This window comes from Loxodonta africana, chromosome 1 (assembly GCF_030014295.1).
Source record: "Loxodonta africana isolate mLoxAfr1 chromosome 1, mLoxAfr1.hap2, whole genome shotgun sequence".
Lineage (NCBI taxonomy): Eukaryota > Metazoa > Chordata > Mammalia > Proboscidea > Elephantidae > Loxodonta > Loxodonta africana.
The window spans coordinates 193,490,122-193,505,172 of NC_087342.1; the positions used below are offsets into that span (position 1 = coordinate 193,490,122).

Genomic DNA, 15,051 nt, shown 5'->3' on the forward strand with positions numbered 1-15,051 from the left:
AGTTTGTAAAAAAGAATGGAAATATTTCATTAGTAATTTTTTTACTGATTCTATGTCAAAGTGATATTTCGGATATAATGAATTAAATATATTTTTTAAATTAATTTCACCTGTTTGCTTTTACTTTTTTGCATGTGGCTACTAGAAAATTTAAAATTATCTATGTGGCTTATATTTGCGCCTTGCATTATACACATAGGATCGCTATGAGTCAGAATCGAATCAACGGCACTGGGTTTTATTATATACATATAATTATATACATATAATATATACATATAATATACATGCATATACTAATGGTCAGCTCTAGTATACAGATACAGCCCTGAATTCTGCTGAGGAAAGTCATCTTGGGTTTAAAGAACCACCACAGATAATTTACAAAGTTTACAGTCCACTGAATTATCTCTATATTTATGATTTCATATAAAGCGGAAACACAATAATTTATTGAGACATTTTTTGAGCCTAATATTTCAAATGCTACTAAAGAATATAATTACTCTCCATGAAGTACATAACTGGCCAGCAGAGATTAATAAAATCACCTTGAAATGAGAGTGCTAGGTGGTCAGCAAGGCTACTTGTTAGGTCTTGCACAACACCTTGGTAGCATAATTCAAATAAGAGCTTCAGCATAAAATGACAAATTACCACATGTCCTAGACTTTCAGGTCTTTTAAATATAGAACTCTTATATCCCAAGAACTTACCTAGCAAATAGAAGGTATTCACCAGTATCAAAGAATTAGGAAAAGGTCAATAAATTGGCAAGGGCAATGTTTACATTCATTACTGGGATTACATAATTTATTTGGTTTTGCTGTTGTTTTTGTTCTAGGAAATGTACCATGGCTTTCAAGAATTCTGCCATCTCAGCAAGAATAAAACCACATGATAGCGGGTTAGATTTAAAGTCATTCTTTAACTAGCAAAAGGAAGAGCTTTAGTACCTGAGAATGCATTCATTTTACTAGGATTGTTCAGAGTCAGAATGCCAATGCCATTGTCTTGCTTTTGAAGGTCAATGGATCCACCAGGAAATTGCTGAAGTGTTTTTTTTACTTCTTCTTCATGGAAGCTGTGAGATGTATTATACAGTGACAATCCAGTCTGATATAGCAATTTTGTCCTTGCAGACAGAGATGTCTTCAAAAGACTTGTTGCCATTTCTGGAAAACAGAGGTAAGTATGCAATAGTTCAGATGAGCAGACACTCCCTTTTCTAATATTACATGTTAATGGGCCGTAGTGATGGCCCTGTTCAATTGGGATTACTTTCCTACTTCCAAAAAGCACTCTTTCAGGAGATAGTATGGAATTCTTCTCCTCCTCCACTTCTCAAATCAAATAATTTACAAAGTATACCATTTCAGTGTACCATTGAGAGATGATGACATAATTACGGTGCATTTATTGTGATCCTATAAACCAGGAAAGTTTAGAAAAATATTGCTGTTCTGCATTTAGCACCATCTCCTGCCTCCAGATAGTCCTTCTCATCATAGCACTTATTTTTTCTCTAACCCTTTAACTTTTCCAAAACCTAAGAACAAATTCTGTCTATATGTCCTTCTGGAAACAGGCTCGATGCAGAAATGCTACAAGAGCAATCCCACTCTCTATCAGAACTTTTATTCTTAGCAATATCCTTACATCCTGCCACACATTTTCACAGAAAATGTCGGAAGGGGTACTGAGGAAAATGGGAAAGGAAACAGGAATGCATGTGTGGTTTTTGTGTTCCTCAGGGTTCTGTCACCCTTCTCTTCTTACTTCATATATGTGTGTGTGCGTACATATATATATATATCCTGCAAAATCTCATCTCTGCTCAGAGGGTGTTTTCTTCCCCCCAATGTAAACTTTTTTGTTGACATGAAACATAGATTCAGAAAAATATACAAATGATAGGGTATGGCTAGATAAATATTCACAAGGGAAACACATTAAATAACACCCAGGTCAAGAAACAAAACATTACCTGAGCTCCAGAAGGCCCCTTACGCCACCCTTTGGTCACTACTCATCTAGTCACCTTGGGTGACTTCTAACACCCAAGATTAGTTTGCCTGCTTTTGAACTTTATATAAATTGAATAATACAATATATTGTGTCTGGTTTCAATTTTACATTTGTAACATCCATCAATATTATTATATGTAATTACAGTCTAAATAGTCCATTATTCTCATTGCTGTATTCTATCATATGAATATACCACAGTTTATTCACTCTAATGTTAATACAAATTTAGGTTGTTTCCAATTTTTGGCATTACAAATAATGCTGCTATTAACATTTTAGTATGTGTCTTTTGGTCAACACATATGCATTTCTGTCAGGTATATACCTACAAATGAAATTGTTGGGTTGGTGTGCTACAGTCCACCTTGAGCTAACTGTTAAACATTCAAAAATTCTGCAAGTCAGATTTTTAAACTATTAGTAGCTTGAAATTGACCATGATGAGAGTATTTACACCAAGAAAAATGCTACACATCAAACTCACTCTCTGAGAGCTGGTTTACTAATATACAACCAGTCATAATGCATACATTTGTTCAACTTGAAAAGACACTGCCAAGAGTTTTCCAAAGTGGTTGTACTAATTTGTGTTCCCACAGTGAGAGTTCCAGTTGCTCCACAACCCTATTATCACTTGGCACTGTCTCCCTTGCCTCCATTCCCCAAAACTTAGGCATTATAGCCAAGTGGTATCTCACTGTGGTTGCACTTTCCATTTCTACAGTGTCTAATAAATTAATCCCCCTTTTTTCAAATACTTAATGGTTATCTGGATATCCGTTTTTATGAAATGCCTGCTCAAGCTTTTTGCCCATTTCTTCTATTTATTTACTTTTCTACTACTGATTTATTGGAGTTCTTTTACTCTTCCCATAGCTTTTGCTAAAACCTGTTAAGACAACAAATGCTACATTTCCATCTCCAGTTCACATGTTATGATTGAACTCCTAACTAAACATAATATTGCTTATCAGAAATGCACTTCCACTACCCTTCATCCTAGATGTACTACCAAACCCAAACCAAATCCATTACCATTGAGTCAATTCCGACTCACAGTGGCCCTATAGTACAGAGTAGAACTGCCCCATAGGGTTTTCAAGAAGCAGTGAAAGTGGATTTGAACTGCTTCCTTTTGGTTAGCAGCCATAGCTCTTAATCACTACACTACCAGGGTTTCTACATGTAATACAGCTTTTTCAAAATCATTATCTCTAAACCTAAACTTATACTTCTCCCAAAACCTGTTGTTCCTTCTTTATTCTCTCATTTAACTTTTTGTAGTATCATCAGCTCAGTATTCCACATCAAAAAACCTCTTAAATCTTCCCCTCCCCTACATGCAATCTATCTCTAAAATGGTTTCTTCTGTCTTATCTTTCCCATTCTCTGTTCCTCTACTACTATTTCAACCTCATTACATGACATCTGGACTAATACAATGTTCACCAGTTAGTTTCACACTCCTTAAGTCAAAGCAATCTTTGCAATCAATCAGGTCATTCCAAATTTAAGATTTTTCAATAGCTTTCTACTGACAAAGGTTCAAGTTCAAAGCTCTTTTTGATTTCACCCTTGCCTAAGTCTTCAATCTCCTCTCACTTCGCATCTCTACACACAATTTACATGGGACACCAAACCACCAGAGTTTCACAAATTGCTATTTATATTGCTCCCTCCTCCAATGATGCCCTTTCTTCAATCATTGACCTGGTAAATCCCCAATTGCCTTTAAAAACTGAATTCCTAAGTTTCCTCCTATAACTGATTCCCTATGCAGAGATAAGCACTCCCTTTATTTACGGTGGAGCCCTAGTGGCACAATGGTTAAACGCTTGGCTGCTAACCAAAAAGTTAACAGTTCAAATCCACCAAGCTGCTCCTTGGAAACCCTATGGGGCAGTTCTACTGTGTCCTATAGGGTCGCTATGAGTCAGAATTGACTCTATGGTAACAAGTCTGGTTTTGGTTTAGTTTATTTACTGCAGCCTAGTTTTTTAGTACACTGTAATATATTATTCCATTTAACATATTTCACACATCATTTTATTTTTTTCACTTGTCTTTCTCAATAGGTAGGAAGCCTCCTGACAACAGTTCCCTGAGGTATATATCCTGCGTCACTAGGGTCTAGAACAGTGCTCGATACATAAAAGGTACATAATAAATGGTTAATGAGGAAAAATATGGCAAAGTGAAAAAAAAAAAGCAGGTACAGAAATACAATGTCATAAGCTTTTTCTTTTCTTTATAGCTTAAAAAATGCCTCTAATATATGTTATAAAACGGCATCAGAAACAGATGGAAAACATGGCATCATAAAGAAGGTTACAATACAATCTCTCTTCCTTCCACTTTAAATTGCTTCATTCTCATATAATATTTTTGTCATAGTTCTCCGCAGAACAATTGATACTTTGTAAGTATCTAAAAAGAGTAGAGTAGAATGCAGTCTCCCAAACAAATATTTTGAGAATTTCAGAACAGTATTTTAAAATTTCACCCACTCAGGTGATCTGAAAACACAATATAAAAAAAAAATAAAAAAACAAGATGTTTCTTAAATCTCATCAAAGAGACTAAAATACAATCAATATTAGATAAATTGGAAGCACTTGGCTGCTAACTGAAAGGTTGGTGGTTCAAATCCACTAGTTGCTCCACATAAGAACAATGTGGCAGTATACTTGCGTAAAGATTACAGCCTTGGAAACCCTATGGGGCAGTTCTACTCTGTTCTATCAGGTTGCTGTGAGTCAGAATCAACTCGACGACAAAGTGTTTTTTTTTTTTTTTAATGCTGTAATATATTATAAAGAGTTTGACAAAAATGAAAGGGGTGCTTGTCTTAGAGAACAATATCCAAGAATAAAAACTTGACATTATTTAGAAAAAAAAAAGTTCTAACTTGCCTTCATATGTTCTGTACAGGGCCTGCTTTCAACTGTCATAATTTTATTTTGTCCCCTAACATATTCTTTATGGTCTTAAATTCTGCATTCCATAATTAACCCACCTTCTTTCCTATCAGGAAATGAACTAATTAGTAATTATTAGGGCTGACAAACTGACAGCTCTTCCGCATTTTATAAGCTGAGCTTGGTTACCTGAAAACGGTCCCCATTATTTGCTCCCTCATGGATTAAGGGAAAACTTTTAAGTTAACACATATTCCAAAACGTCAAACAAATGCAGAAAATGATATAACACATACTCATCTTTCATCTATTATGGATGTTAACATTTTTACCATATTTCCTTCAGCTCTTTTTAAAAACTTTTCTATGAGAAATAGAAGATGGGAGGACTTCAAAACTTAAATGTTCTTACTAATTAATTACTATGAAGTAATTGTGGAAAAACAATGAGGATTCTGGAAGCCTCCTGAACTATCACCAAATGTAAATATAAAGTTATCTCAAGATCCCTTAGCTAGACAGTAGAAGAAACCTATACTAAAAATTTCAGAAGTTATTAAGAAATGACAAGCAATGGGACTTAAAACAAATAAGCTAAATAACCAAACCTATATTCTCACGACAAAGATGTGCTTATTTTTAAGTTTAAGAAGTCCTAGTCATGTTCATAACCTTACCAGCTCCGACCACTATTCTTTCCTTTTCACCTCCTCTGGAAACTCTGGTGGCTCAGCAGTTAAGTGCTACAGCTGCTCATCAAAGCACTGGCAGTTCAAATCCACCGGCACTCCTTGGAAACCCTATGGGGCAGTTCCACCTGTCCTATAGGGTCACTATGAGTCAGAATCAACTCATTGACAGTGGGTTTGGTTTTGATTTTTCACTACCCCTAGACCCACATTCAACACTTATTAAAGTTTGTGGGGAAAACAGGTAAACATGAAAATATAGCATTTAAAATGACTTCTGAAGCCATCTTTACTTTTATAAAGACAAATTTTGAGAAACACACATAATGACTAGATTAGCAATTAAAGTTACTATTTCTAAAACAGGGTGATATTCTTTACTGGATTATTTAAGGCAAATAATATCTAGAATTTTACTTGCATTATGAAAAACTTAAAAAAAGAAATGTTGTGGTATTGGGAGGCCAAGATGACTGACTAGGTAGACGCTACCTGGGATCCCTCTTGCAACAAAGACTCAGAAAAACAAGTGAATCAATCACATACATGACAATCTACCAACCCTGAACAACAAACACAGATTTAAAGAGTTGACCTGAGTGACAGAGACGGAGAATGAACAGCTACAGGGAAGCAGTGACTGTTTTCGGAGCCTGAAGCCAGCGTCCCAGTCAGGTAACCTTGGCGCAGGGCTTAGGACTGGGCCCAGGGGAGATGAACACAGCATCCTGTGACTGCGCAAACATGGGGCGCAGCCCTACCCCCTTGAACTGACCTCGGTAGGGGGCCCAGCCAGTCCGCGCGGGTGGCGCGGCGATGTGGCTGGCGGGAGGAGAAGTCGCCAGGAGGCAGCGACTGGTTTTGGAGCTGGGAGTGCAGCATCCCAGCCAGGGAACCTTGGCACCGGGCTTTGGACTGGGCACAGGGGAGCTGAACGCGGCATCCGGTCACAGCGCAAAGATGAGCCGCAGCCCTACTCCCCTGAACTAACCCCGGGAGGGGGCCCAGCCGGTCCGCGGGGGTGGGCAGCGACGCGGCTGGCGGGATGAGAAGTCCCTGGGAGGCAGCGATTGATTTTGGAGCCGGGAGTGCAGCGTCCCAGCAGGGAAACCTTGATGCTAGGCTTTGGACTGGCAGCGGAAGAACTGACTGTGGCTTCTGCAGGCCAGACCCTCGGGGGCAATCTCTACACAGCCAGCACACATAGGCGACAGGCCCCTTGGGGAATCTCAGATAAAATAGTCATCCCAAGCAAGATAAGCAACTTTGGCTATATTCCCGGGTTTTTTTTACTCTCTCCTGTTTTTCTGAACCCTCCCCTCCCCTTCTCAGGCAGCTTCATTAACATTGGAATTTCCTGAGCCAAAGGGAGAACAGCTCCGGCTCCATGGCTTTTCTTTTCCCTTTTGTTTTTTTTTTTTGGTCTTTTCCTAACCCATTTTTCCAGTCTGAGAGAAGCAACCAAAAAAACCCAGGGACCAAAAATCCTTCCCTAATTGGACTAAAAACACAGAACCAGCTCCAGCCAAGCATATATGATCCATATCTTGGGCTTTCATCCCTACAGGGAACAGGGTGGCTATTAAAACACAAAGGCATTTCTGATAGGAATCTGACTGCATTTTTTTTTTCCAGCGGATTTACTGGAAAAACAAGTTTCTCAGGTCTGATATATCTGCTTATTCAACAGAGCCCTCACTGACCCACGACAGGGAACTGAGGGCTGAAGCTCCCCCCAGACCACTTAGCCTCTTGCCTTAGGGGTCTAAGGAGGGTGACACCTACCAATCTGTAGATGTACTTGCACTGGGGGCCTACGGTACAGCTGCAGAACCCTCCCACCAAAGTGCTTTAGGAATACAGACACACCTACCTTACTAACACTTGGGGGAAGCCTGTCAGCATCCTGCCCCCCCTGAGTGTGAACCCCAGCTGCTAATAGAATCTGGTGCACACAACTATCACCACTACTTCTCAAGGTGGATAGGTGTTAGGGTGCAGCACACACTTGATGACCCAAAATCAGATTCTACTTAAGAATAGTGAATAGACTCAGGCATATATATCTGGCAACAGCCCAAACCAGCTGGTAATAGGTCATAAGTAAGTCAAGGGCTACAACAATCAAGACAGCACAATCTAGTAGCCCACCCACGTATATTGAAAGAAAACAAAACAAGATAAGACTCAGTGAAAAAATATAGAATAAATCACTACAATATCTTAGTGATGGCTCGGAGACAGCAGTCGATATCAAACCACATAAAGAAGCAGACCATGACAGCTTCTCCAACCCCCCAAACAAAAGAATCAAAATCTTTCCCAAATGAAGATACAATCCTGGAATTATCATATACAGAATATAAAAAACTAATTTACAGAATGCTTCAAGACATCAGGGATGATCTCAGAAATGAAATAAGGCAAACTGCAGAAAAAGCCAAGGAACACACTGATAAAACAGCTGAAGAACTCAAAAAGATTATTCAAGAACATAGTGGAAAATTTAATAAGTTGCAAGAATCCACAGAGACAGCATGCAGAAATCCAAAAGATTAACAATAAAATTACAGAATTAGACAACACAATAGGAAGTCAGAGGAGCAGACTTGAGCAATTAGAATGCAGAGTGGGAAATCTGGAGGACCAGGGAATTAACACCAACATAGCTGAAAAAAAATCAGATGAAAGAACTTAAAAAAATGAAGAAACCCTAAGAATCATGTGGGACTCTATCAAGAAGGATAACCTGCGTATGATTGGAGTCCCAGAACAGGCAGGGAGGACAGAAAACACAGAGAGAATAGTTGAAGATCTGCTGACACAAAACTTCCCTGACATCATGAAAGACGAAAGGATATCTATCCAAGATGCTCATCGAACCCCATTTAAGATTGATCCAAAAAGAAAAACACCAAGACATATTATCATCAAATTTGCCAAAACCAAAGATAAAGAGAAAATTTTAAAAGCAGCCAGGGAGAAAAGAAAGGTCTCCTTCAAGGGAGAACCAATAAGAATAAGTTCAGACTACTCAGCAGAAACCATGCAGGCAAGAAGGCAATGGGATGACATATACAGAACACTGAAGGAGAAAAACTGCCAGCCAAGGATCATATATCCAGAAAAAATCTCTCTGAAATATGAAGGCGAAATTAAAATATTTACAGATAAACACAAGCTGAGAGAATTTGCAAAAACCAAACCAAAGCTACAAGAAATACTAAAGGAAATTATTTGGTCAGAAAACAAATAATATCAGATACCAGCACAACACAAGGTCACAGAACATCCTGATATCAACTCATATAGGGAAATCACAATAACAAATTAAGATTAATTAAAAAAAAAAAAAGCTCAAAACAGGGAATCATTGAAGTCAATATGTAAAAGATCACAATAATCAAAAAGAGGGACTAAATACAGGTGGCATAGAACTGCCATATGGAGAGGGTTACAAGGCGATATAGGACAATACGAGTTAGGTTTTTACTTAGAAAAATAGGGGTAAATATTAAGGTAACCACAAAGAGGTATAACAACTCCATAACTCAAAATAAAAACCAAGAAAAAGGTAACGACTCAGCAAACATAAAGTCAAATACTATGAAAATGAGGATCTCACAATTTACAAAGAAAAAGTCTCAGCACAAAAAGTGGAAAAATGAAATTGTCAACAACACACATAAAAAGGAATCAAAACGACAGCACTAAACACTTATCTATAATTACGCTGAATGTAAATGCACTAAATGCACCAATAAAGAGACAGAGAGTCTCAGACTGGATAAAGAAACACGATCCGTCTGTATGCTGCCTACAAGAGACACACCTTAGACTTAGAGACACAAACTAAAACTCAAAGGATGGAAAAAAACATATCAAGCAAACAATAAGCAAAAAAGGAGTAGCAATATTAATTTCTGACAAAACAGACTTTAAACTTAAATCCTCCACAAAGGATAAAGGACATACATAATGATAAAAGGGACAATTGACCAGGAAGACATAACCATATTACATATTTATGCACCCAATGACAGGGCTGCAAGATACATAAATCAAATTTTAACAGAACTGAAAAGTGCAATAGACACCTCCACAATTATAGTAGGAGACTTCAACACACCACTTTCGGAGAAGGACAGGACATCAGTAAGAAGCTCAATAGAGACACGGAAGACCTAATTAAAACCATCAACCAACTTGACCTCATTGACTTATACAAAACTCTCCACCCAACTGCTGCAAAGTATACCTTTTTCTCTAGTGCACATGGAACATTCTCTAGAATAGACCACATATTAGGTCATAAAACAAACCCTTGCAAAATCCAAAACATCGAAATATTACAAAGCATCGTCTCAGACCACAAGGCCATAAAAGTGGAAATCAATAACAGAAAAATTAGGGAAAAGAAATCAAATACTTGGAAACTGAACAATAACCCTGCTGAGAAAAGACTGGGTTATAGAAGACATTAAGGAGGGAACAAGGAAATTCATGGAATGCAACGAGAACGAAAATACTTCATATCAAAACCTCGGGGACACAGCAAAAGCAGTGCTCAGAGGTCAATTTATATTGATAAATGCACACATACAAAAAGAAGAGCGAAAATCAGAGAACTGTCCCTACAACTTGAACAAATAGAAACCAAGCAACAAAAGAATCCATCAGGCACCAGAAGAAAACAAATAATAAAAATTAGAGCTGAACTAAATGAATTAGAGAACTGAAAAACAATTGAAAGAATTAACAAAGCCAAAAGCTGGTTCTTCGAAAAAATTAACAAAATTGATAAACCATTGGTCAGACTGACTAAAGAAATACAGAAAAGGAAACAAATAACCCGAATAAGAAACGAGATGGGCCACATCACAACAGACCCAACTGAAATTAAAAGAATCATATCAGATTATTACGAAAGATTGTATTCTAACAAATTTGCAAATCTAGAAGAAATGGATGAATTCCTGGAAAAACACTACCTGCCTAAACTAACACAATCAGAAGTAGAAAACTAAATAGACCCATAACAAAAAAAGAGATTGAAACGGTAATCAAAAAACTCCCAAGAAAAAAAGCCCTGGCCCGGATGGCTATACGGCAGAGTTCTACCAAACTTTCAGAGAAGAGTTAACACTACTACTACTAAAGGTATTTCGAAGCATAGAAAATGACGGAATACTACCTAACTCATTCTATGAAGCCACCATCTCCCTGATACCAAAACCAGGTAAAGACACCACAAAAAAAGAAAATTACAGACCTATATCCCTCATGAACATAGATGCAAAAATCCTCAACAAAATTCTAACCAATAGAATTCAACAACATATCAAAAAAATAATTTACCACGACCAAGTGGGATTTATACCAGGTATGCAAGGCTGGTTTAATATTAGAAAAACCATTAATGTAATCCACCATATAAATAAAACAAAAGACAAAAACCACATGATCTTATCAATTGATGCAGAAAAGGCATTTGACAAAGTCTAACACCCATTTACGATAAAAACTCTCACCAAAATAGGAATTGAAGCAAAATTCCTCAACATAATAAAGGGCATCTATACAAAGCCAACAGCCAACATCACTCTAAATGGAGCCTGAAAGCACTTCCCTTGAGAACGGGAATCAGACAAGGATGCCCTTTATCACCGCTCTTATTCAACATTGTGCTAGAAGTCCTAGCCAGAGCAATTAGGCTAGACAAAGAAATAAAGGGTATCCAGATTGGCAAGGAGGAAGTAAAATTATCTCTATTTGCAGATGACATGATCTTATACACAGAAAACCCTAAGCAATCCTCCAGAAAACTACTGAAACTAATAGAAGAGTTTGGCAGAGTCTCAGGTTATAAGATAAACATACAAAAATCACTTGGATTCCTCTACATCAACAAAAAGAACATCGAAGAGGAAATCACCAAATCAATACCATTCACAGTAGCCCCCAAGAAGATAAAATACTTAGGAATAAATCTTATCAAGGATGTAAAAGACCTATACAAAGAAAACTACAAAGCTCTACTACAAGAAATTCAAAAGGACATACTTAAGTGGAAAAACATACCTTGCTCATGGATAGGAAGACTTAACATAGTAAAAATGTCTATTCTACCAAAAGCCATCTATACATACAATGCACTTCCGATCCATATTCCAATGTCATTTTTTAATGTGATGGAGAAACAAATCACCAACTTCATATGGAAGGGAAAGAAGCCTCGGATAAGTAAAGCATTACTGAAAAAGAAGAAGAAAGTGGGAGGCCTCACTTTACCTGATTTCAGAACCTATTATACAGCCACAGTAGGCAAAACAGCCTGGTACTGGTACAACAACAGACATATAGACCAGTGGAACAGAATTGAGAACCCAGATATAAATCCATCCACATATGAGCAGCTGATATTTGACAAAGGCCCAGTGTCAGTTAATTGGGGAAAAGATAGTCTTTTTAACAAATGGTGCTGGCATAACTGGATATCCATTTGCAAAAAAATGAAACACGACCCATACCTCACACCATGCACAAAAACTAACTCCAAGTGGATCAAAGACCTAAACATAAAGACTAAAACAATAAAGATCATGGAAGAAAAAATAGGGACAACGTTAGGAGCCCTAATACAAGGCATAAACAGAATACAAAACATTACCAAAAATGACAAAGAGAAACCAGATAACTGGGAGCTCCTAAAAATCAAACACCTATGCTCATCTGAAGACTTCACCAAAAGAGTAAAAAGACCACCTACAGACTGGGAAAGAATTTTCAGCTATGACATCTCCGACCAGCGCCTGATCTCTAAAATCTATATGATTCTGTCAAAACTCAACCACAAAAAGACAAACAACCCAATCAAGAAGTGGGCAAAGGATATGAACACACACTTCACTAAAGATGATATTCAGGCAGCTTAACAGATACATGAGAAAATGCTCTCGATCATTAGCCATTAGAGAAATGCAAATTAAAACTACGATGAGATTCCATCTCACTCCAACAAGGCTGGCATTAATCCAAAAAACACAAAATAATAAATGTTGGAGAGGCTGCGGAGAGATTGGAACTCTTATACACTGCTGGTGGGAATGTAAAATGGTACAATCACTTTGGAAATCTATCTGGGGTTATCTTCAACAGTTAGAAATAGAACTACCATACAACCCAGAAATCCCACTCCTCGGAATATACCCTAGAGAAACGAGAGCCTGCACACAAACAGATATATGCGCACCCATGTTTACTGCAGTTCTGTTTACAACAGCAAAAAGCTGGAAGCAACCAAGGTGTCCATCAACGGATGAATGGTTAAATAAATTGTGGTATATTCACACAATGGAATAGTACGGATTGATAAAGAACAGTGACGATTCTGTGAAACATTTCATAACATGGAGGAACCTGGAAGGCATTATGCTGAGCAAAATTAGTCAGTGGCAAAAGGACAAATATTGTGTAAGACCACTATTATAAGATCTTGAGAAATAGTATAAACTGAGAAGAACACATACTTTTGTGGTTACGAGGGAGGGAGGGAGGGAGGGTGGGAGAGGGTTTTTTACTGATTAATTAGTAGATAAGAACTGCTTCAGGTGAAGGGAAGGACAATACTCAATACACGGAAGGTCAGCTCAACTGGACTGGACCAAAAGCAAAGAAGTTTCTAGGATAAACTGAATGCTTCAAAGGTCAGCAGAGCAAGGGCAGGGGTTTAGGGACCATGGTTTAAGGGGACTTCTAAGTCAATTGGCAAAATAATTCTATTATGAAAACATTCTGCATCCCACTTTGAAATGTGGCGTCTGGGGTCTTAAATGCTAACAAGCGGCCATCTAAGATGCATCAATTGGTCTCGACCCACCTGGATCAAAGGAGAATGAAGAACACCAAGGTCACGGGATAACTAAGAGCCCAAGAGACAGAAAGGGCCACATGAACCAGAGACCTACATCATCCTGAGACCAGAACTAGTTGGTACCTGGCCACAATCGATGACTGCCCTGACAGGGAGCACAACAGAGAACCCCTGAGGGAGCAGGAGATTAGTGGGATGAAGACTCCAAATTCTCACAAAAAGACCATACTTAATGGTCTGACTGAGACTAGAGGAATCCCGGCGGTCATGGTCCCCAAACCTTCTGTTGGCCCAGTACAGGAACCATTCCTGAAGACAAGTCATCAGACATGAAAGGGACTGGACAGTGGGTAGGAGAGAGATGCTGATGAAGAGTGAGCTAATTATATCAGGTGGACACTTGAGACTGTGTTGGCATCTCCTGTCTGGAGGGGGGACGGGAGGATAGAGAGAGTTGGAAGCTGGCAAAATTGTCAGAAAAGGAGAGACTGGAAGGGCTGACTCATTAAGGGGACAGCAAGCGGGAGTACGGAGTAAGGTGTATATAAACTTATATGTGACAGTCTGATTTGATTTGTAAACGTTCACTTGAAGCTCAAAAAAAGTTAATAAAAAAAAAAAGGCAAAAAAAAAAAAGAAAGGTTGATAATTTCTTTGCATATGGACCGTTAAGGAAACTATACTTACATGTAGGTTTTTATGGCTAAGAAATTCATGGAATAGGTACAGACATGCATGCATATGGTAAGAGATTAAGTAACAGACAATACAAAGTCAGTATCTGTAGTTGATAATACATATTTTACAACAGTCTGGTTAGTAGTATTCTCCATACTTTAACTGATATTTGATGAAATTTCTCTCACAAGGTGTTATGGGTTAGGACTAGTCTGAAACATTCTCTGTAAGTTTCAAAATGAGAAGCAATTTGCCCTGTGGGTACTAAGGTTAATACCTAGTAACTGTTCACTGGCAAATTTAAGTGGGGAAACTTCAGACTTGACCAGATCTGTCCTCCCCTCCACATCCTTACCAACCCTCTTCCAGGGAAACATACTGGTTTTGAACCAAAAGTAAGTAATCCAGCCAACATAAGACAGCCTTTCTGTAGGAGGGAACAAAGTTAACCTAATTCCACTGGTAATACCTATTTTGGATTCTCTTGGTTCTGTTCTCCCTCCTTTTCCTCTCTACTGGATCCTCTAACGAAGCAACGTGGGGCTGCCTTCAACTTGGGAAGTGTCTCAGCCTAAACGGTCAAGTAGAATAGTGCTCAGGTCCTTACACCTGCTTCTACTCTAGGGGAAATAAGTTCTTACGGTCACTTACCAGCTCAGTTCACAAAGCTGGCAGGTCTACACACACAAACCCAAACACAATGTGCCCAGAAGTGTGCTTTTTGCCTCGAGTATGCTCTGTGCATGTTTTGCCCTTGGAAATGAGGCAAACATAAGGGGCAACTCAATGGAGAAAATTCAAGTAGAGGTCCTATTTTCTCCATATTAACTATGACTTCAGTATAGAAGAAAAGTGCTAAAGG

At 38.2% G+C, this 15,051-nt stretch overlaps 1 protein-coding gene across 3 annotated transcripts in view; it reads right to left on the bottom strand.

The window, feature by feature from the left end:
• ECHDC1 (ethylmalonyl-CoA decarboxylase 1) overlaps window positions 1–15,051 on the bottom strand; it is a 57,699-nt gene that overhangs the window by 30,975 nt on the left and 11,673 nt on the right. For all 3 annotated transcript variants that reach the window (XM_010594027.3, XM_003404226.4, XM_010593993.3), the window contains exon 2: window positions 957–1,175. In XM_010594027.3, the coding sequence (XP_010592329.1) occupies window positions 957–1,173 (217 nt within the window). In that variant the 5' untranslated portion in view covers window positions 1,174–1,175. The remainder of the gene's footprint in view (window positions 1–956; window positions 1,176–15,051) is intronic.